At 42.3% G+C, this 23,918-nt stretch overlaps 1 protein-coding gene across 9 annotated transcripts in view; it reads left to right on the top strand.

Annotated features, from left to right (window-relative positions):
• TESPA1 (thymocyte expressed, positive selection associated 1) overlaps positions 1-23,918 on the top strand; it is a 276,752-nt gene that overhangs the window by 232,743 nt on the left and 20,091 nt on the right. For 5 of the 9 annotated variants that reach the window (XR_014083397.1, XR_014083398.1, XM_081595307.1 and 2 more), the window contains exons 1-3: positions 9,682-9,824; positions 20,897-21,104; positions 22,273-22,315. Coding sequence is in view for 6 of the 9 variants with exons in the window: in XM_081595307.1 (XP_081451433.1) it covers positions 20,942-21,104; positions 22,273-22,315 (206 nt within the window). In the remaining 3 variants the exon portion in view is untranslated. Of the gene's footprint in view, positions 1-9,681; positions 9,825-20,896; positions 21,105-22,272; positions 22,316-23,918 lie in introns of those variants that run through there. The other 4 variants (XR_014083399.1, XM_081595311.1, XM_081595310.1 and 1 more) reach the window with 1 other exon arrangement.

The following is a 23,918-nucleotide window of genomic DNA, read 5'->3' on the forward strand; positions in this document are numbered from 1 at the left end:
ACAAGTTACTTTCGTCACTAGCCACTAAGATCCCACAAACTGCGCAGCGTGACCTAAGTAAATAAATAAAGTTGATTCGAAAGAAAGAGATGGGTTATATCAGTTACCAAGGCAATGACAAGGGTCACTCCTAGTATGGCCATCAGAATGAGTGGATTTATAAGCCAGCAGCAATGATACAGTCTTCTTAATCAGACAGACCAGAGATGAAATCCTGGCCTTCTTCTGAGACTGCTGGAGCTCATTTTCTAACGTCTAACCCAAGGTCAATCACAGGCAACTGCAAACAAACCAACCTGGGGAACACTACACAATGGAAGAACGATATTCTTCCAAAACGTCAAGGTCATGAGAGAGAAAGGGAAATTGAAGAGCAATTCCAGATGAAAGGAGATAAAATAGACATGAAATCTATGTGCTATGTGTGATTCTGTACTTCATGGAGGAAAAAATGAAATTTGAATAAGATCTATCCTAGATGATAATGTGTCATTGTCAGATTTCCTAATTTTGATCATTGTACTAGACTTGTGAAAATTAGTAGCTTTGTTTTAAGGTAAAGGATAAAGGGACACAACATCTGCAAATTATTCTTAAAATTCAGAAAAAAGAGATGGTGTGATAAAGCAAAATATTAACGATTGTCAGTCAGTGTGACAGTTGTCCTGGAGTTCTCTTTACTCTGCTTAAAATTCCTCCATAAATTTGAAATTATTTCAAAAGAAAAATTTACAAAATAAAACAAAGTTCAAACCCTGAACCATGACATCCAAGGAATTCCTTCAGATTTCTAGCCTCAAACTATCTTAACAATCTTATGTTCCTCTCATTCTTTATCATACAACTTACGTGGCATTACTTGAGTTTTCCCAAGCATACCCTGTAATTTCCACCTTGGGACTTATGCTCTTTCACATATGCCAGTATAGCCTTTTATTCCTTCAGTTAAGTTCAGTCGCTCAGTCGTGTCTGACTCTTTGAAAACCCATGGACTGCAGCATGCCAGGCCTCCCTGTCCATCACCAACTCCTGGAGTTTACTCAAACTCATGTCCATTGAGTTGGTGATGCCATCCAACCATTTTATCTTCTGTCATCCCCTTCTGCTTCCACCTTCAATCTTTCCCAGCATCAGAGTCTTTTCAAATGAGTCAGCTCTTCACATCAGGTGGCCAAAGTATTGGAGTTTCAGCTTCAACATCAGTCCTTCCAATGAATATTAAGGACTGATTTCCTTTAGGATGGACTGGTTGGATCTCCTTGAAGTCCAAGGGACTCTCGAGAGTCTTCTCCAACACCACAGTTCAAAAACATCAATTCTTCAGTGCTCAGTTCTCTTTACAGTCCAACTCTCACATCCATACATAACTACTGGAAAAACCATAGCTTTGACTAGATGGACCTTAGTTGGCAAAGCAATGTCTGCTTTTTAATATGCTGTCTAGGTTGGTCATAACTTTTCTTCCAAGGAGCAAGCGTCTTTTAATTTCATGGCTGCAGTCACCATCTGCAGTGATTTTGGAGCCCCAAAAAATAAAGTCAGCCACTGTTACCATTGTTAGGGTGGTGTCATCTGCATATCTGAGGTTATTGATATTTCTCCCGGCAATCTTGATTCCAGTTTGTGCTTCCTAACCTGCATACAGATTTCTTTGGAGGCAGGTCAGGTGGTCTGGTATTCCCATCTCTTTAATAATTTTCCAGTTTGTTATGATCTACACAGTCAAAGGCTTTGGCATAGTCAATAAAACAGAAATAGATGTCTTTCTGGAACTCTCTCGCTTTTTTGATGATCCAGCGAATGTTGGCAATTTGATCTCTGTTTCCTCTGCCTTTTCTAAATCCACCTTGAATATCTGGAAGTTCACAGTTCACGTACTGTTGAAGTCTGGCTTGGAGTATTTTGAGCACTACTGTGCTAGCGTATGGGATGAGTGAGATTGTGAGGCAGTTTGAGCATTCTTTGGCATTGCCTTTCTTTGGGATTAGAATGAAAACTGACCTTTTCTAGTCCTATGGCCACCGCTGAGTTTTCCAGATTTGCTGGCATATTGGGCTCAGCACTTTCACAGCATCATCTTTTAGGATTTGAAATATCTCAACAGGAATTCCATTACCTCCACTAGCTTTGTTTGTAGTGGTGCTTCCTAAGGCCCACTTGACTTCGCATTCCTGGATGTCTGGCTCTAGGTGAGTGATCACACCATTGTGATTATCTGGGTTGTAAACATCTTTTTTGTATAGTTCTTCTGTGTATTCTTGCTACCTCTTCTTAATATCTTCTGCTTCTGTTAAGTCCATACCATTTCTGTCCTTTATTGTGCCCATCTTTGCATGAAATGTTCCCTTGGTATCTCTAATTTTCTTGAGGAGATCTCTAGTCTTTCCCATTCTATTGTTTTCCTGTATTTCTTTGCACTGATCACTGAAGAAGGCTTTCTTATCTCTCCTTGCTATTCTTTGGAACTCTGTATCTTTCCTTTTCTCTTTTGCTTTTAGCTTCTCTTCTTTTCACAGCTGTTTGTAAGCCCTCCTCAGACAACCAGTTTGCCTTTTTGCATTTCTTTTTCTTGGGGATGGTCTTGATCACTGCCTCCTTACAATGTCATGAACCTCCGTCCATAGTTCTTCAGGCACTCTGTCTATCAGATCTAATCCCTTGAATCTCTTTGTTACTTCCACTGTATAATCATAAGGGATTTGATTAAGGTCATACCTGAATGATTTTCCCTACTTTCCCTACTTTCTTCAGTTTGAGTCTGAATTTGGCAATAAGGAGTTCATGATCTGAGCCACAGTGAGCTCCCGGTCTTGTTTTTGCTGACTGTATAGAGCTTCTCCATCTTTGGCTGCAAAGAATATAATCAATCTGATTTTGGTATTGACCATCTGATGATGTCCATGTGTAGAGTTTTTTCTTGTGTTGTTGGAAGAGGGTATTTGCTATGACCAGTGTGTTCTCTTGGCAAAACTCTATTAGCCTTTGCCCTGCTTCATTCTGTACTCCAAGGCCAGATTTGCCTGTTACTCCAGGTGTTTCTTGACTTCCTACTTTTGCATTCCAGTCCCCTATAATGAAAAGGACAGTTTTTTGTGTTGTTCTAGATGGTTTTGTAGGTCTTCATAGAACCTTTCGAAATCTTATTCAACTTTGACTCAAATAAAAATTTACTCAATCTTAGGAATAAACCCTCTTTTAACCCTTAAATGCATCCAATCTCTTGAGATAATTCATCAGTTTGGGTTATGTCAACCTTTTCAACTGTGGCCTGGTAGTTGATGCTACCTACTACCTTAGGCAAAGCAGAACTCAGAGAATAAGTATAGGCTGCCACCTGGTGGCCCTTAAAGAAAATTACTTGAAAAATTCATCTGCACACAGAAGTTGGCAGAATAAGAAACACCTCCTGGAAACACCAGGACATGGAGATTCTGCTTAAAGTCTCATTTAATTTATCTGTGGGTTATAAAGTCCACCCTATGGAAGTGAATTTTGAAGTCTAGATTCAAGATATATTCACTGTTTTCCCCAGAGTATTTACTCAATAAATGGTAACAAGAATTACTAGAAACATAAAATGTTATACTGGAAAGAAACTTGAAGACTATTTACTTTTATCTAATCATTTTATAGTTAAGAAACGTTGGGACTTCCCTGGTGATCCAGTAGTTAAGAATCTGCCTTGAAATCCAGGGGATTCGGGTTTGATCCCTGGTCAAAGAACTAAAATCCCACATACCTCCGCCAAAAAATATTTTTTAAAAAAAGAAACCTAAAATCCAGAAAAGATACAGATCAAAGTCTAAAGCACAGGCTTTTGACTCCTCCCTTTTACCAAACATATTTCAGAAGAAACCAGTTCATCCTGAGTGCAGCAAAAATGATAGTACGTGACTACAGAACACTTGAATTTAAACCTCATTCACACCCACCCTCTCATTTACTCCTATGTTCTAAGGTGGTCCTGGCCATTGCCAGCTCCAAGTAGGTAAGGGTGTGGGGGGGGCAGCCTCCAGAGGAGGGAACTGTCCCCTCGGTGAAGCAGGAGGACAGTCGGGGCAGGAGCAGGTGCCTGCAGGAGATGAGATGTTTTTATGAGGTTGGTCGGCCAAAGCAACTTGCCTTTCGAAGTTGGGGTGGTTTTACACTCCAGTTTTACTTTCTCTTGTGTATGGATCACGTCCTTTCAGATTCTCTCTCTGCACTTGTCTCAGGTTCCATTTCTTTTCTCCTCCTTTCTTCCTCTTTCTTTCTCTCTAACCCTAAACAAAGAGAACTCTCCTTGGAGCTGAGACTCCTGCACAGACCAATAGCTGGGGTGGACCCTACACCATCTCCTGCTCTGCAACTCTCCCTCTGATCAGAAGCTGACGGTTATCCCACTTCCTCTGATTAACTGACACATCACTGATGAAACTTTTTAAAGTCCTTCCAGAAATCCTGGTTTGTTGTTCTCCACCCATCAGTGGGTTCTGCCCCACACCCTCTCCTGCCTCCATATCTACTCTGTCCCCCAGGTTCTCTGGTCCACTGTGGCTGGGAAAAACAGGCTAACTTCGGTGGAATGGCCTCAGAGTTTCAGGGCTTCTCTTCTGTAGAGATGAGAGGAGAATGTAGGCTTAGAAAAGAGCCCTCCCCCTCTTCCGGCAATCTGCTCCTCCCGCCCCTTCCTCATCAGAACTCAAGTTCTCGTGTTCTGCCTCTAAACCCCACACTCAAGCACTATATTTCCCCTTATATCAGATCTAAAGCAGCCTTCAGATTCTGCCTGCTGTTGTGGCTTGTAATCCCCATCCTTTCAAAGACTTTAGAGTGCTGGACCTAAAGACCACAGCTTTAAATGTTTCCCAAGTTCATGAGGTCACTAACTGCCTCCTGGCACTTGATGCAGTTTCTCAAAGGTTCAACTCACCTTAGATGCTCTTTCGCTCAAACATTTTGACAGCTTTTCTGTCATCCCCTCATTGTTTTCTTACCACCAGTTATACCATTGCTATGAGTGTTGACTTTGTACCAGCTTCCTGGTAGAGAGAGGAACCATCTTAGAAGCCGTCCTTTCTTCTAGCTAGGGAGACCAAACTGAAAATTTTTCCACATTTCTTGTTCCTCAAGTCCACAGGTTTGTTCCAGCTCCCAAAGTCCTCTGACTCTCATCCTGTGAATCCCCAGATCCCTCCTCTTTCACTGCACTTATGTTCACATCCTGTGGACCCCAGACTCTGTCCTCCTCAGAGGGCTTCTAAGACACTGAGCTTACTACATGAATCACACTTGAGACCCCATGAGGCCTCTAAGTTAAATGACATACTTCTAAATTAAACAGGCTTGATCAGAAGAAAGGTAGGACACAGGCTTACCAGACAATCTCTGTTCAAACCATCTGAGTGTGATGAAAGACATGAACAGCGTTTTTTAATCTAGAGAGGACAGAACAAAAATGACTGTAGTGGAGGACAACTTTCCTATGAGTGATTTTTTTGGGATGTTCCTCAAAAAAAAAAAAGAGAGAGAGAGACTAAGACATTTGGGAAATAGAAACTCCTTCTAAGAGTCACAACTGATATCAGCTTGTTAAAATCTTCAAGAAGTTGTGCCTTAAAGAATCAAGTTTTTTCTTTTGCTAGCCGTGTATTTCCTCCAAATTATTTAATCATGCAAGAGAGTAAGCCTTCTAAGGGATAGCATTTTATATTGTCTATCTTTGTATCCCTCTGGATCTAGTTTTTCTCTGGAACTTAGATGGCAGACAACTAAATACAATTCAAATAGAATTATCACATCAGATCCCCACAGGAATGCCCTCTGCAGAGGCTTGTGACATACTGCTCTTTAGTTCTGCTGGATTTATAACAGGGAAAAGTGAAAGTGAAGTCACTCAGTTGCGTCCGACTCTTTGCGACCCCATGGACTGTAGCCTACCAAGCTCCTCAGTCCAGGGGATTTTCCAGGCAAGAATACTGGAGTGGGTTGCCATTTCCTTCTCCAAGGGATCTTCCCAACCCAGGGATCGAACCCGGGTCTCCCGCATTGTAGGCAGACGCTTCATCATCTGAGCTACCAGGAAAGCCCTGTAACAGGGAAGAGATAGCAAAACAGAATGAAGAACTTCATTGCAGTTAAGTTGAGTGATTCAGGGCACTGGGTGTATTAGGAAATAATAGTAAATCCCATTTCTCTGAATCCTTTACTGCCAAGCACAGAAGCAAAGAAAAGGACAAGATGACTCTCTGGAGATCTGAATTTCTCATGAAGTTCAGAAAACTCTTCATGAGTTGAACCCCTACTTTCTCCCCTAGGGCACTACCCATGCTCTCTCCCCACTTTTAAAAAATTTTTTTGGTTATGTGGGCTCTTAGTTCCCTGACTAGGGATCGAACCTGTACCCCCTGCACTGGAAGCAGAGTCTTAACCACTGGACTGCCAGGGAAGTCCCCTCTCTCCCCCACTTTTGAGCCTTTGGTACAGGAAGGGGACAAATACATTCAAACTCCCACATCAGTGATTTGCAGAAACAGACCCAGTGGAAAATGGCTGTTCGCAAACCCCACAGTCTGAAAACAGAGAAAGCTGAGAACTGAAATGGAAGCAACTAGCTTGCATCTGGGCTGGGGCAGAGAGGTCCAGCTGCTTGGCCCAGAGCAGCGGCTGTGAACAGCAGCTTGTCCATCTTGGGACAGTCTTGCTAGGCAGCTGTCCTGGCTCTGCCCCAGGTCTGGCTGGGCTGCCTGCCAACTAGCTCTCAATCTGGTAGCTTCAGAACTTGTTCCCAACTCTGCTCAGCTGTTTGATGGACACCTCAGTGCTAGGAAACTGTTCTTACTTATCAGTGTTATCAGGTTACATGTCTGGAGGACAATATCATTCAAAGGCCATTTTTACTTAGCTTTGTAATGGATAACACTTTGTTCCCTAACGCATTCTCTCTTGCCTTTCTAATGATTTCGTACCAAAGATCTGTCACTTAATATTTTCATTTTCTGTAAGAAACCACACATAGGTACATGAGAGAAGAGTAAAAGTATGTGTAGATTTCTAGAGCCAAGAGAATCTTACCAAATCTTTCTCTATTTGTCAAAAAGGAAGCTGATAGCCAGAGAAACTGAGTAACCATCATATAGCTAGTGTTAAAGCCAGATGGCTTTTTTCTCCCAGTTCAGTGTTTTTACTAAATTTCATAAAGCGTAAGGGAGGTCACCCTAGAATGACAAGTTGGCCATGTGATAAGGCGTTAAACTACTGAATCGCATGGGCAGTAGAGAGATAACACCACATCTCAGATAGTTTAAGGGTTTTTATTTTTAACCAGGAAAAAAAAACCAGCAAAATCTCCTAAAAACCTCCTGAAATCTTGAACTACATCTAGCAGAAAAAGGACAATTGGTCAAGGATTCAGGAAGTCCGTGGAATATATGATGAGATAACTTTACGGAGTCAAAGATATAGAGGCTCCATCCCTGGGTGGGGAAGATCCCCTGGAGAAGAAAATGACTACCAACTCCAGTATTCTTCCCTGGAGAATTCCATGGAGAGAGGAGCCCGGTGGACTACAGTCCAAGGGGTCGCAAAGAGTTGGACACAACTGAAAGACTGAACACACACACACACACATTATCAGAGGACATAGGAAGGGTAGATGAGAGGGAGAGAGAGAAATACTCTACAATTGAGGAAGAAGACAAACATAGAAGAATACTCTGGACCTTTTTGTCTTCCTAGGGATCATACAGAAGCATCTTTGTCTTTCAGCAGTTGCTTTTAAAGAAGAAAACGTTTCTTTAAAAAAATCAAAGACTTTTTTTAATTAACAAAAAAAACCTCTCAAAATTTGCTTGTGAAATGAAATTTTTTGTGAAATGAAAATTTGCTTCTTCAATGAGTAAGGTCACTTTGGCGGCTCCAGGGACTAGAGTTTTCCTAGAGTTTTGCAACTAGTCCTTTAGGAAGATTATCTTCATTTTGCAGATAGGAAGTTGAGGCCTGGAGGTGTTAATGTGTCCAGGGCTTCCCTGGTGGTTGAGTGGTAGAGAATCTGCCTGCAGTGCAAGAGACTCGGGTTCAATCCCTGGGTCAGGAAGACTGGAGGAGAGCATGGCAACCCACTCCAGTGTTCTTGCCTGGAGAATCCCATGGACAGAGGAGCCTGGTGGGCTACAGTCCATGGGGGGTCACAAAAGAGTTGGACGTGACTCAGTGACTAAATAACAACAGACAACATAGAGGTGGTACTTTCCCTGTCCCCAACATGTTGAAACTAACAGTTAAGGAAAGTAGTTAAGGAAAGTTTCAGAAACTTGAGGTTAAAAACAATTTTAAGACTTCCATTAGTTAGTTTTTGTAGTTAATTTGTACAGGGGAAAAAGAAATAGTGTTAAAGAGACCAAGGGAGTGCTAGATTTGGTTTTTTACTTGTGGATTTTGAGTTAATTCTCCAAAAAGTTTATATTTAACACCTACTATATACTGGGGGAAAAGGTTAGACATTTTTATCCCTACATGTAAATGAATGTATTGTGTGTATCTGTGTGTATTAAAGAGAGAGAGAATTATTATTTTAATCCTACTTACCTTTGAAGAAAATAATATTTAGAGAAGTTAATTTGCTGAGCAGAAATTTAGGCTTCTTTCCATGACCCTATAACTATATTGTGAATATCCAATGAAGTTGTCCCATTGGCACTGGAAATGAAATTTGGGAACATGGTAAAAAGAGATCCAGCTGTAGTTATAGCCATAAAATTGGGAAGAAAAGAATGAACACAAGAAAGTCAGTCCCAGCAGTACATCAGAGGTGTGTCTCGTATGATAAATATGATAAATATTTGTAAGTAAATGACACAGGAAAGGAACAGAATCAGGACCTGAAAGAGAGATAGGAGATAACTTGGTGCAACATCAAAGAAGAAAGAGTATCAGGAGCTATTGCAGAGATGGGGTGAGGGATCATCAGGGATACTGAATGCTGGTCAGAGGTGAAACTGATGGAGGGATGGAAGAAAATCTAGAGCCTAATAAGTCTTCTTGAAACTGAAAGCCAGTAAATGGGAGACATCTCCACGGTGTGATAGATTTGGGGGTGAGAAATCAATCAGGTATTTAACAAGAAATACTTTGAATTTATTTGAGCAAAAAATAAAACATTAAGAAGTCAACACAGAGAAACAGTTGCTTACAATGGTGCAGTATTTGAAAACAAGCTTCTGGGGACTTCATGAGAGTGTGAAAGAGTTATGAAAACAGATGCAATCTGGCTTAGAGCCCTCTTCAGTTTGTGATGGGGCTGCAAGCATCTTCTCAGAAATAAATGAGATCATTTTAGGGAGAGAGCATTACCATTTTTAGACACTTCTGCTGAGGACAGAAGCTTTATGTGAGGCAATGGAATTATTTGAGGCAGTTACATGGTTAGAAGACTTTTTCTATACACATCCTTCAGTGAGCTGTACCTTCGCCTTCATAGGAAAAGGTCTCCTGTTGTCTCGGAGCTCTTGACAGGAAGGGCTCCTTAGTGGTGAGCTCCAGGGACCTCAGATATTTTGTTCTACCATCAGTCTGCCGAGCTAAACAGAGGATGTGGCTGGGGTAGGAGGCGGGGTCTGTGCATGTGTGTGTGTGTGTGTGTGTGTGTGTATGTGTGTATGAGTGTTTTCTCATTTCCGCTTCCCCTTTCAAGCCGGCAAAAGCAGTTTCATGAAGACAGAGAGAAAGGTGCGATATGCAATATGATACCTTCTCCCTGTCCTCATCTCCGTCCCAAAACGGGGGAAGGGCAGTGCCCAGCACTGACAACTGCATTGCCTCAAACTCAGCTCTCTACCAGTGGACAGGTGAGTACAACTTCCACCTCAGTTTTAAGACTGTGCTAATTTAGAATCGTGCCAGGAGATAGGGAACTTCCCTGGTGGCTCAGCGGTAAAGAATCCATCTGCAATAAAGGAGACCTGGGTTCAATCCCTGGGTCAGGAAGATCCCCTGGAGTAGGAAGTGACAACCCACTCCAGTATTTTTACCTGGAAAATTCCATGGACAGAGAAGCTTGGAGGGCTACTGTCCATGGGGTCGCAAAAGAGTCAGACATAACTTAGCAACTAAACAACAACAACAGGAGACAGGGAAACAAGTCAGAGAAAAATCAGGCTGCAGAGAAAAGGGAAACATCAGGAGAAAAACTCCCACATCCCTGACTTCAACCTTAAGAAATGCATCACTGTGCCTCTTGGAACATGGTCTCTTTGCTTTTTTTTTTCCTATTATCAGAGAGGTACTCTTGGCAGGGTCATAAAACATGGGTTCCTTTGGTGACCTGGATTAGTATTTAGAAATTCTTCTTACCTGAGAAGTTCCTCTCTGTGTCCTGCTGTCCTTACTTTTGCTTCATTTCAGTCTGATTCTAGCTTTGAAAAGTTCTCAAGTAGAAAAGTTTCTTCGCTTCATTCGCTCTAGTATTCATAACTCTGACTCTCGAGAGTACCTAGCCTAAATCAATTTTGCTTTTTGTGGATATGACCTCTTCCTTCAAAAGCTGCAGAAGGTTGGTGAGGAGATAAACTATAGCAATATATGCTTGGGTGAGAGGAGAGGGAGAATTTATACAACTGGACAACACTGGGCCAAATTGACTGGAAGGCCCAAGATTGATAACCACCTCTCAGATTGGTGTTCAAGCCATACATCTTGGAGACGGATTGATGAATATATTGACCCCTTAATGATCTACGTAATCCTGAGTGAGGAGGGGGTCTGCTCCTCCAACACACCTGGTCTCAGCAGTAACCAGGCTGAGAATGTCACCACCTGCATGAGTTTGGGGGAAGGTAGAGGAGTGTGCTGGGGTTTTCCCATGCCCTGCTTGCTACTGAACCCACCAGTGGGTGGAGGAGCAAGGTGGGTCCCCAGTGCAGAACAAGGACAAGATGAAAGAGCCCCCCAGAAGGGATTTGATGAGACCATGAGGGTTCGGAGGAGAGCCTCAGTGACTCCATCTACCACAAATGGCCCTGAATAGAGAGAAAAGAGAACTTTCTAGACTTCTAGACAGCACACTGGAGAAGGCAATGGCAACCCACTCCAGTACCCTTGCCTGGGAAATCCCATGGACAGAGGAGCCTGGTAGGCTGCAGTCCATGGGGTCTCAAAGAGTCGGACACGACTGAGTGACTTCACTTTCACTTTTCACTTTCATGCACTGGAGAAGGAAATGGCAACCCACTCCAGTATTCTTGCCTGGAGAATCCCAGGGACAGAGGAGCCTGGTGGGCTGCCGTCTATGGGGTCGCACAGAGTTGGACACGACTGATGTGACTTAGCAGCAGCAGCAGCAGACAGTACACAGTGGTACCCAGGATAGGAGACTGGCAGTTGCAGGATTTCAACTTTTTTGTCTAAGCTTGTTATTAGGCTTGAGTAATTAGACCTAAAGATCTGGTATAATTTTCCTATAACTTGAAGCATTATTATGAGGAGGGTAAGTCAGGTTTATTATCTGTCTCTACTGAGAATATCATCAGAGATAACCAGCTGAAGCTATCACAAGAGGGATAGAAAGAGGTTTTACAAATGGTTTCTTATTCACAGACACCCCAAGGAGTTTAGAAATTCTTTCCAACTGTACTAATAACTTTTTCTCATAACTCCTTTGCTCTACTGAAACTTAGATGGAGTCCAGTGATTAAACATAATGTAGTGGCCATGGAGACCCAACACAGTCATTTTGATTCATGATTCATATTCTATTAGAAAAAGGAGAGGAAATTTATTCTCAGCCTGGATCATGATTCACACAATAAGAGAAAAATATCCGACATCTATCTCCACTTGATAACTGCCAAATGTTTACTGCCTAAACGACAAGACCAAGGTCGGAATTCCAGTACCCATGGTACTGCTGTGTGTCTGCCCCATACCTGGGCATACTGCAAAAAGCTTGAACACAGATTTTGAGAAGATGAAGAGAGGGTGTAGATATTGTGAAAGAAAAAGAAGAGTAAATGTGAGTACTTGAAGGACAGAGTTTCATTACCAAGGAAATAATACTGAAGCATTAAAGATTGTAATTCACAGAACTAACTCGATGATCGAGACATCTGCTCAGTCTCACTCCTGTTTCTAGACTGAACTACCTGTAAACCAGTCCAAATGAACTGATGCCTCTTATTCTTGATGCCTGATGATAACCCATCCAGAGGAAAGAAATTAGTGTCTCCCAACACGGACAGCACAAGATTCCTTTTTTCCAAATGTACAACTTTAGTAAAGAAGAGACAAAAAGAGTCTGTAGATGGTCTTCTTTCAGGATGCATTCAACTAAGCTTATGTGGGGGGAGGGGGCGGGGGGGGAAGGAGGGAATGAAAAGAGAAGGGGAAAGAGTTATAACAGTGAATAGGCATTTTTCTTGGTTTTATTTATCAAATAGCATCCCTCTTTTCTCCTTGAATAGATTGAACTGCTCCCTTAGACCACAAGAAGTCTTGAATGCAAAAATGCTACACTCAGGGAAATTTTTGCTCTGATGGTCTTCCAAACAGCCGTGACATGGGAAAGGGTTACAGATTGGGAAGGCATTGCCTGAGAACCTGTGGCTGGGGCTTGGGGGTATGGAGAATGGCAGGCTGTCAGCCTGGCTTGAGGTAGAGTTTGTCCTATTCAAAAACCAAGAAATTGGCCGTCCTGGGATTTCCCACAACCCCTTACAACAGTGGTGATGTCTGTCTTGGCTGTGACCGAGGATGAGATGTACCCATTGTGGAAGGTCTTACAGGCCCCATCATGGAAACTCCGTTTCCTTTTTCTCTCCTCCCACGCTTGTTTTCACTCTCAGTCCAATTCACAGGCACTGCTCGGGGTGTAGGCACAATTCAAACAGAAGAGAAGAGAGGCCTGTCTGATACGTGTCCCAGGAGGAGGCCCAGAGTGCTGAAGAGAAAACCAGGGCTGGGTCTTAGAAACCAAGAGTGGAGGAGGAGGGCTGTACAATATAGAGGGAGAAAGCACACAGCTGGGGCTCAGAACTTGTGTGTGTTCCACTGATAACACTCACTATTCTGTGTGACTTCAGATAAGTCTCTCTCTCTCTGTCCGTTTCCTTAACTACAGAATGAGGGATCAGAATTATATGATCTCTCTGATCCCTCTGAGTGTTAAGTAAGAACAAAGAACCTATTTACTGCTTATTTTTCATCTCTTCTTAACAGCATCGTCTTCCTTTCATCCTCTGGATTAGACACGCACTTCTGTACCCTGCCCCCTGGAGGAGCAAATGGCACCCCACTGCAGTACTCTTGCCTGAGAATACTGGACAGAGGAGCCTGGTGGGCTACAGTCCGTGGGGTCGCAAAGAGTCAGACATGATTGAGCACAAACACATCTCTACCCTACTGCCCACTTCTTGTTCCTCCTTTCCTTATTCCTGAAAATGTCCCAACTTTAGTGAATGATTTAGACCAAGGGAAAATTAATAATAATAATAATAACTATATTTATTAAGCACCTCCTTTATACATCAGGGATTTAATATGCATTATCTGATTTTTAAATCCCAATAACCCAACAAGTCTGGTACTCTGTTTTATATATGAAAAAATTTAGGTTTAGAGGGTATAAGGAATTTCACCAAGGACACATACGCAGTGAGTAGACAGAACTGTGATTTCAAACAAGGTTTATTCTGATTCCATAGTGCACATTCTTTCTACAGTTTTCCTTCTCAAGAGTTGACCATCCTTCCTAAACCCCTTCAAAACATCCCCATAGTAAGATATCTGTAACTGGAGCTGATATTTGGCAGGTTCAGATTGGTAGGCTATGCTGCTACTGCTGCTAAGTCGCTTCAGTCGTGTCCGACTCTGTGCGACCCCATAGACGGCAGCCCACCAGGTTCCGCTGTCCCTGGGATTCTCCAGGCAAGAACCCTGGAGTGGGTTGCCATTTTCTTCTCCAATGCATGAAAGCGAAAAGTGAAAGTGAAGTCACTCAGTCGTGTCCGACTCTTCGCGACCCCATGGACTGCAGCCTACCAGGCTCCTCTGTCCATGGGATTTCCCAGGCAAGAGTACTGGAGTGGGTTGCCATTGCCTTCTCCGTTGGTAGGCTCCAATGGTTGTTAAAATATCAAAATATGTTCATATCAAATTATGATAAATATTCATTGTTTCAAGCCCTCTGAGTGCCCATCACTAACTCAGCTACCCCAGTGCTTCCTATAAGACTCCCCAGATGGCACCAAAAATTCAGTGCCATGCTAGCCAGAGCACTTGTGGGACCCAGTCCAAGGACTCTGACTGGCATCGCCTCTGATTTTCCTGTGCTGCTAAATGTTCTGAATGCTACAACCACCTAAAAGTAATGTGAGAGTCCAGGCAAACTCTCCTCTAAAGTAGAACCTAGGGTCTTGACTGCTATTAACTAAACAAAGCCACTCTTCTTTTGCTAAGATGATAACAAAGTTGAGCCAAAATTACTTTTGGTTTATCTGCCTCCTCTATACTAGATTATAAGATGGAGAGTTTATGTAGCATGATGTGGAATAGAAAATTTACTAACATAGTTTCTCTTTCCTTTTATCCTAAATTGCATTTACTGCTGACATCTACATGGTGATCTTAGGTTATTCTTGTATTCTATTACCAGTGGAAAGATGATACAACTAGTGTCAGATCAATGTGAGTTTAAATCTCAGTACCACAAGATCTTAAATATATGACCTTGGATCACTCACATATCACTCTGAGTTTCAGATAACAATAATTAGCTCCAAGGAGATTGTTGGGATTAAGTGAAGTAGTTTGTGGGGAAATCTTAAGGGTAAATATAAGGAATTTTATACATCTCAGTTATTATGAATACCTATTGCTTTGACTTGCCCATGTTAATATTAAGTGAATCTCAGACTACATTCCTTAGAAAAGAGATACTGGAAGTAAGTGATGATCTCAGTGTAGTAAAAATCACATACCCATAACGATTTTCTCTGCTACAAAAGTTACTGCTTCTGCTGATGATTTTGGTTGGGAGATATTCCTTTCAAAGCTCTTAAACAACTCCCTAGTCTTAAACCACGAATGGTGATTCTTCTTGTCTAACTTCAATCCTATCTGCTGAAATTTTTTCTTTTAACTATAACATCCTCAGAACAAAGAGAATTTACTCCTTCTCTGTTTGGTTGTATTCAGTTTCCAGAACACTCACCAGATGATGGAGAAACATTTGGGGAGTAAATCTCTAGAGAAATGTAGGGAAGGCAAAGACAAAGGACTGAAAATGGTAGCAGAAGGGGAAAGAAGACTTTGGAGTGATTTAGGCAAGTAGCAATAAAACCAGTGTGACATTTTTGTTGTTTTTTGGGGGGAGAGGGGGGAGATGGTTAATGGAAATGTCAGAGAAAATTTATCAGACATCCATCCTTACAGAAGATAGATTAAATATAACATTATAATACAAACCAGCATTAAGAAAGATGGTCCTCAGATCCCAAAGGAACTTTTGAGCAAGGAGTAAAAATTTACAATGGAAAACTCTGGAAGACAGTTTTTTGTGTGTGTTTTTGTTTTTTAGGATAGGAGGATTTGATAGTTTCAGCTTATAAATTCAGTAAGACTTGTGTGGCCCTACGTTCTAGCAACAAAGCCTTGGTGTGACTATGCCCCAAGCCTTCTTCCTCTTCATTACAAGGTATATAAAACATATACTGATACATTAGAATTTGAGACCATGTGGAGTCCCTGTCCTAGGACATACACTAGATGAGGATAATTTTTCAGCACCAGCGCGATTCTTGCTTCTCTGCAGGTACAGTGTCTACTGAGCCCCTTCAGTTGTGAGGTACTGTGCAATGTCCTGAGTAAGATTTACGGGAGAGGTTCAAGCATTGGTGGATAATGACAAGAAACATAGGCACATACATCTGCTGAATGTGGTATAGGTACAAGTGCTGGGTGCTAGAAGTGGGCGAGAGAACAGAGATGACTTGAGGAGGCCTTCAAAGGATAGATAGCATATGGTTGTGTAGAGAGGAAGGTGGATGAAACTGTATAAACTAAGGCAAAGGATCAGAGAAGTTCAAGAAGTGCCAGGGGTCCATGAGCTCTCCTGACTGAGTCAAACTTCTTTGGTCTCCTTCTTTCAGCCTCCCTCATCCAGGCTTGCCACTTTCCTAGGTCACTAGGGAATTTTAAGTCTGGAACCTCATGAAAGTGAAAGTCTTAGACACTCAATCTTGTCTGTCTCTTTGCAACCTCATGGACCATAGCCCGCCAGGCTCCTCTGTGTATGGAATTCTCCAGGCAAGAATACTGGAATGGGTCATCATTCCCTTCTCCAGGGGATCTTCCAAACCCAGGATCAAACCCAAGTCTCCTGCATTGCAGGCAGATTCTTTACTGTTTGAGTCACCAGGGAAGCCCTTATAAGTCAGTGTTAATTGAAAGTAAATTTGTTAAGTAGGAAGTAACTCCCGAGACCACTGGACCATTTTCTAATTCTTACAGGAAAAACTACACAAATGCTTCTTTTGTATGGTATTGTTCCTACAAATATTTCAAATTCAACTAGAATAAATTCATAAATGTTATTATTAGAGGCAAACTCTACAACATTAATTACCACCAATTCACTTTCTAGAGGACAAAGTCAATGCCCAAGTAGAAAATCTGATTGACTTACTGGAAGTCAGTTAATTGGACAGCAAGTTTGGAAGAATGCCCAAGTCTCCCAACTCCCAGTCAGTGCTTTTTTCACTGCACCAAACTCCACTGTACACACAGGTGTGTGTTTTTGTATGACTTGTTTGGAGGAAATACCTCCATACCTTCTGTTACAAGATCCCCCCCTATAACTTCCAAGGTGCCATCCTGACAGCTGTGTGCATACATCCCTCAGTTCTAACACTCACACTGCTGATGTGCTTGTCTGATAATCATTTGCCGCTTCCTCCAGATATCCACAAAGAACACCCAGTTTCTTATCTTCCAGCAACACAGCTTCCTTCTGCTACTGCTAAACAGACAACTCTATTTCTTTCTGCCTCGGAATATTGCTGCGCTTTTAGTGTTCCCACACAATGCCCCGTGAACCTGTCTCTATAATCCAAGTGTGGCAGAGATTGGGGAAAACCAGTTAGATTCTGTTTAGGCATCAGGGACATAGCATTGAACAACCCAGAGAAAAATCTCTGTCCTGGTGGAGCTTCTATTTTAATCAGAAGAGTAAATAATGAATTAGTTTAACAAGTAAAATATAATGTTAATGATAAGAACAATGAAGAAGGGAAGGAACTACGTGGAAGTGACTATTGTCTGGAGGCTGTGGAAGCCAGGCCTGGCTTCACAGAGAAATTGCTTGAGAGCTGGGCTTTTCAGGTCGAGTGTGTCAAAGGCTGAGGTGGGGGGAAGACAGGGGAAGAGAACATGTGAAAAGCCTGGGGTTAAAAGAGAGATAAGCATTTTCAGGGGCAGAGGGGAAATGAGTCTACATGAGTGTGATGTATTTTCCAAGAAGTAGGAGGAGTGCAGGATAGATTCACATCATGAAGGTCGTTAAAACCCAAGTAGAGGCCTCTATCACTCATCTCAGTTAGTGAGATTCTGACACAGTGCTTGGCTATAGCATCCTCACTGGGAAAACGAGCCAAGAGAAATGGAGTGAATTTGCCAAGGTTATACTATTAGCAAGTGGCTGAATGTGGGAATCCATGCTCCTTCCTTCTTGTCCCCCTTCCTTCACTTCTTCCCTCCCTTCCCGACTTCCTTCTCTCACTTCTTTCCCTCTTTCTTTCCTTCCTCTCCGCCTGCCTTTCTGACTTCCTTTTAAATTCCCCTCATCCCCAAATAAGTTCTGGTGAGCTGAAGATTTCTTGTGATTTAGGTGAGGTTCATTTGCTCTGGAAATTAAAGACAACCGTTGATATTCTCTTCCCCAGTCTGACTGATGCCAACCTATTAAATGCTTTGGATGGTGGTGCAGGACCAGGTAAATGCAGGCTAAGATGGCTTTTTAGACTCTCTCCCTAAATTCTTTACAGTGGCAGTTTCATCCTTGTTTTATCCCCTCGCAGCAGCGTCAGCCAAAGGACAACAAATTCTCTCTGCTACCGCTCTTTGTGGCTTCACTCTGCATCACAGGCTTCATTCAATCATTTAATTTCCCCTCAAAGGCACTAGCTGTGGACAAAGAGCCCAGTGTCCAGGGTTAATAAAGTTGCATAGTGCCAACTGCTGTCTCTCCTTGGAGGGAAAAATATGCATTAGGCTGGACCTGAGGTAAAAGAATTTAGATCAGACAGCAGTAATTATGTATCCTTTTCCTCTGAATATATTTTGTCTGTAACAAACAGAAGCATCCAAAACAATTTTATTGCCCTAGGAGGCTTTTATATTTAGGATGTTCTTTTCAAAAATAGCTATTTTCGTGCCTAAATTAATGCTTCACTGATGGTTTTATTTTTAAGAGTTTGAAAAGCAGGAGTTTCTGGAAACTGGCTCTCTTCTTATTTTTCCCCCTTTTATTTTTCCTAACTCTAACAGATAAAGGTGTAGCTATGAGGATGGAGGGAGAAGGCAATGGCACCCCACTCCAGTACTCTTGCCTGGAGAATCCCATGAATGGAGGAGCCTGGTAGGCTGCAGTCCATGGGGTCGCTAAGAGTCGGATACGACTGAGCAACTTCACTTTCACTTTTCCCTTTCATGCACTGGAGAAGGAAGTGGCAACCCACTCCAGTATTCTTGCCTGGAGAATCCCAGGGACGGCGGAGCCTGGTGGGCTGCCGTCTATGGGGTCGCACAGAGTCGGACACGACTGAAGCGACTTAGCAGCAGCAGCATGAGGATAGAGTGTTTATGGCAGCTCCAGGGATGAGGGCTGGTCCCACCTCCACCTGTTCATTGTGGAAGTTGTGTGTGCAGCTGGTGGAGAAGAGGCAGGAGGACAGAGTATAAGCAAATTACAGTATATTAGCCTCAAATCTTTTAAGCTCTATTTGCACAATTGAATGATTCATCCCCTCTGTTTTCCTCTTCGAATAAGTGGCTCATGCCGTCAGAATGCATCACTTGGAAGAATACACAAGTGTTGATTAGGCAGTGTTAAATGAAATATTAGCACACTGATGAACTGGGGAATTAACTCAGAGCCAGGGAGAAACCCAAGATGACAAATTAGAAGGTGATGATTCTGAAGGTGGTAACTGCTAATTGATCCAGAAATTCCAGAAAAGAAACATCTACATCTGCTTCATCAACTGCGCTAAAGCCTTTGGCTGTGTGGATCACAACAAACTGGAAAATTCTTAGAGATGGGAGTACCAGAACACCTTACCTGCCTCATGAGAAACCTGTATGCCTGTCAAGAAGCAACCATTAGAACCAGACATGGAACAACTGATTGGTTCAAAATTGGGAAAGGAGTATGACAAAATTGTATATTGTCACCCTGCTTATTTAACTTACATGCGGAATACATCATGCAAAATGCTGGGCTGGATGAATCACAAGTGGGAATCAAGACTGCCAGCAGAAATATCAATAACCTCAGATATGCAGATGATACCACTGTAATGGCAGAAAGTGAAGAAAAACTGAAGAGCCTCTTGATGATGGTGAAAGAGGAGAGTGAAAAAGCCGGCTTGAAATTTAACCTTAAAAAAACTAAGATCATGGCATCCGGTTCCATCACTTCATGGCAAATAGAAGGGGGAAAAGTGGAAGCACTGACGGATTTTATTTTCTTGGGCTCCAAAATCACTGCAGACAGTGACTGCAGCCATGAAATTAAAAGACGCTTGCTCCTTGGAAGGAAAGCTATGACAAACCTAGACAGTATATTAAAAAGCAGAGACATCACTTTTATGCTAACAAAGGTCCATATAGTCAAAGCCATAGTTTTTCCAATAGTCATGTATCGGTGTGAGAGCTGGACCATGAAGAAGGCTGTGCACCAAAGAATTGATGCTTTTGAACCATGGTTCTGGAGAAGAGCTTTGAGAGTCCCTTGGACTACGAGGAGATCAAACCAGTCAACACTAAAGGAAATCAACCTTGAATATTCATTGAAAGAACTGATGCTGAAGTTGAAGCTCCAATACTTTGGCCACTTGATGTGAAGAGCCAACTCAATAGAAAAGACCCTGATGCTGGGAAAGGTTGAAGGCAAAAGGAGAAAAGGGCAGCAGCAGATGAGATTATTGGGCTGAATCACCAACTCAGTGGACATGAATTTGAGCAAACTCTGGGAGACAGTGAAGGACAGAGAAGCCTGGTGTGCTACAGTGCATGGGGTCACACAGAGTTGGACATGACTTAGTGATTGAGCAGCAACAATAACAACAGTGTCTCCATGTTGTTTTTATTATGGGATTCTCCCACCCCCGTTTCCCCCAGAGAAATCCTACATTAAACAAGAAACAAAACAAGCCGAGAATGACTGTAGTTAGAGTGACATCTGGTTGTGAGACCTTTAGAAAATTGGTTTAACTTTTGAGATCTAATTTTTTCCCTTTCATATATCTTTATGAAGATCAAATAAAGTGAAATTTACACGTTGCAAATTTAAAGATATTTTCATTTCAATGGAATATTCTGGGAGACAAAATTCTTAAGAATTAAAGAAAATGTTTTCTAATATGGCATCTCACCTATCATGAGAGGCAGCCCTTTCTCATTGTCTCTTAAATCATACGATGTTTCAAGTTTCCAGATTTGAAAGCCTTGCCCTGGTGTTTAGGTTGTTCAGAGCATTCCTTTTTTTTTTTTTTTTTTTTTTTTTGAAGAACCGGACATCTCCTCCCAGCTCCTGAATAGGCAGAGGGTTATACTCCTTTGTGCAGAGCTGGGAAAATGTGGGGGCAACCCTGGGGGTGGTGGATTCTGAACACAGGATGACGGTGTATCACTGTGTTCCAACTCTCAGGATAGCATCCCTGTGGCCAGAGGCCCTGAAGTCTGAAGCGGCGCCATGGAGGGCTCTGTGCTGAGCCCCACGTCCTGGGAGAGACGCAGGGCTTGGCTCCGTCAGAGCCGGCACTGGCAGACCCAGGTCCTGGAGGAAGAGGCTGCAGCGGCCCTGCAGAATGTCCCAGATGCCGAGCCCTCTGGCCTGGATGATGTTTTCCAGGAAGGTAAGGAGGCCAAACAGAGAGGCACATTGTCTTGTGATAGGGAATATGTGGCAGATGCCCAGGTCTGCCGTGCGGGCAGAGAGTCCCCGGTTTCTTCCCTGATAGCTCAGTTGGTAAAGAATCCACCTGCGATTCAGGTGACCCCAGTTCGATTCCTGGGTCGGGAAGATCCCCTGGAGATGGGAGAGGCTACCCACTCCAGTACTCTTGGGCTTCCCTTGTGGCTCAGCTGGTAAAGAATCTGCCTGCAATGAGGGAGACCTGGGTTTGATCCCTGGGTTGGGAAGATGCCCTAGAGGAGGGAAAGGCTACCCACTCCAGTATTCTGGCCTGAAGAATTCCATGGACTGTATAGTCCATGGGGTAGCAAAGAGTCGGACACGACTGAGCAACTTTCACTCTCATTCCATGTGGCTCATTTTGACTGGGTTAAATGAGCTCAAGGGAAGACCATAAAGACAGTGACATAAGGTATGAATTGTGTACGAAAGAAAGGGCATAAGATTGAGAAAGAGGAAGAGGCACACTTTTGTATCGTCTTGAGTAGCTGTGAGGACCCCAGGCCGGGGTCTCTGTGAATGTTTGGAGTGTTTCTATGTTGTCTGTGTGACAAAGCTACACTCAGTCTTGGTGCCTGGACTCCGGCTGCTGCTCAGTTACTGATGTGACCTTTGGCAAGTCACGCACCCCTCTAGGACGTACTTGTCTAATTGAAGTATTAGTACCTGAAATAGTAATAGTAGCTTTTCCACATGCCTCTCAGAACTTCTTGGAGGTTCAAATGATGCTATAGACATGATTGAAAAATAAAAAATAAATCTTATGTAAATAAGCCCACCCTTGCTTATTTGATAGGAAACAAAAAGGACAAAAGCAAAATTGTGCTGGTTTTTCTTGTTTTTTCTTTAAACAGAAGAATCTACCTCTGTTCCCAAACCTTGGGGTATTTTCCAAGTTTCTGGGAGAAAGGGGGCACAGAGGCCAAGAGAAAAGAGATGTCCACTGTTTTTTTACATGGGTGTATCACTCTTTATCTTAAGGGAAAGTTTTATCTGAATAAAAAGGGTTCATGAGATGGCTTGAATAAATTTGTAGAATAGGGTGAGTTCCAGGGAGGAAGTCTGATCTCCTTCAGTCCCCACAGTGATCTGATATCTGACTTTTCTAGGAAATCCAATCAACAAGATTGAAGACTGGCTGCAAGATTGTGGGTAAGTGCCAGCAAAGTGATATGTTGAGCGTGGTTGGTGGTTGGGTGTGCTGACACCGGAGGACTCAGAAACAGGGACATGAATTTTAATTGGGCCTAATAATTAGAAGTGAGGTTGAAATGAGTGAGAGGGGTCTGTAAAGAACTGGGTGAGTGTGGGGGTTGGGGCTGTGAGTCAAGTGCCTCTCTGGGCTGAGACTGTTAGGGTGAAGGTCTGGAAACACAGACTGGATCTGGTCTAAAACCAAGAAGGATGGAAACTGTCAGCCATAGTGAATGACTGGGCTAAATTCCAGACCCCTGCTCCATTACTTTTCCCTTTGGATCGGAGTCTTACACTGCATGACAGAAGAGGAGTTAAAAACCTAACTGTTCTTATGATCAGAGTAATTCATCATTATGAATCATTATATTGTTTATTTCTACAACAGAACACAGGAAGGGCTAAGCGTTTACCCTAGTTATTCAAAGCATTGACTAAATGGACCAGGTACTTCAAGGAAGATTGTAGTATTTCTTTCCTGAGAAACTCTTAAAATTTGAGGCCCCACACCCGCAACAGACTGTCCCATTTTAGGCTCAGTCTACTCAGACACAGAGGGAAAGCTTCTGTGACTGTTTAAGTGTGATCACTTGTGTGATAATGAATTCTCAGAACTTAAAAACTTCTGCCTGCTCTTTATTTCCTCTCCAGAAATGTCTCTAGCTTGATACAGCCTTTCATCTAAACTTGTTTATTAACATAAAAATAAACCCATCCTGGTTTATTTAGTAGGAAATAAATAGCACCGCATAATCCAACATTGTTTATTTTAACTCTGCCCTGGGAGGTAAGGCCAGGAAGGATTTATTTTGTTTTTTGTTGTTGTTGTTTATAAAACATATTGTCTTTATTGATTGTCATAATCTGGGTCAAAATTTTTTGACTTCAAAAGTCAATTAAGGGTAATCAAAATGCAGAGAATTAAAGGGATTATGTTAATGGGAATGCTTGCAGGTTTGGGTGTGTAAGAACTGTCCCAGGATTTAAAATGCTTCCCACAGTTCAATACTCCTTTGTACTTTTTGTTTATGAATTGGGTTTATAGGAAGAGCAGTAACTTGGCCCTTCTATGGCCCTGATGCCAAGGGACCTTTCAATGCAAATATGGAGAGGAGCAAGCTCTGGATCTAGTCTCTAGTCATTGATTTTATGTCCTAAGCAATAACTCATGAAAGGCCTGGGACTTGGATGAGGGCTGTGAAATGTCAGACCATCATTCTCAGTGAGAAGACGTCAACAGATCCAGGCTTTTGTCCATACTTCTGTTGTATACCTCACATACACGTAGAAGAGCAAGGGTCAGCCTGAGCTGGTCCTCATATATAGACTATAGAAATGCCTGCTAGAGCACAACTAGAAAATAGAAACAAAGGATGCATACCCAGCAAATCTTCTGTTACCAAATTTTGTTTTGGACAAATAAGGAATTTTATCAGTGGTATTTTAATGTAAATTTTATTGAAGTATAGTATACACATCAGTAGAATTTTTCTTTTTAATATAAATTGTACAACTCAATGAATATAAATTCCAGCTATGTTAGATGCATACATTCTAGCGA

This window comes from Giraffa tippelskirchi, chromosome 4, assembly GCF_054371585.1.
Source record: "Giraffa tippelskirchi isolate mGirTip1 chromosome 4, T2T-mGirTip1v1.2.pri, whole genome shotgun sequence".
NCBI lineage: Eukaryota > Metazoa > Chordata > Mammalia > Artiodactyla > Giraffidae > Giraffa > Giraffa tippelskirchi.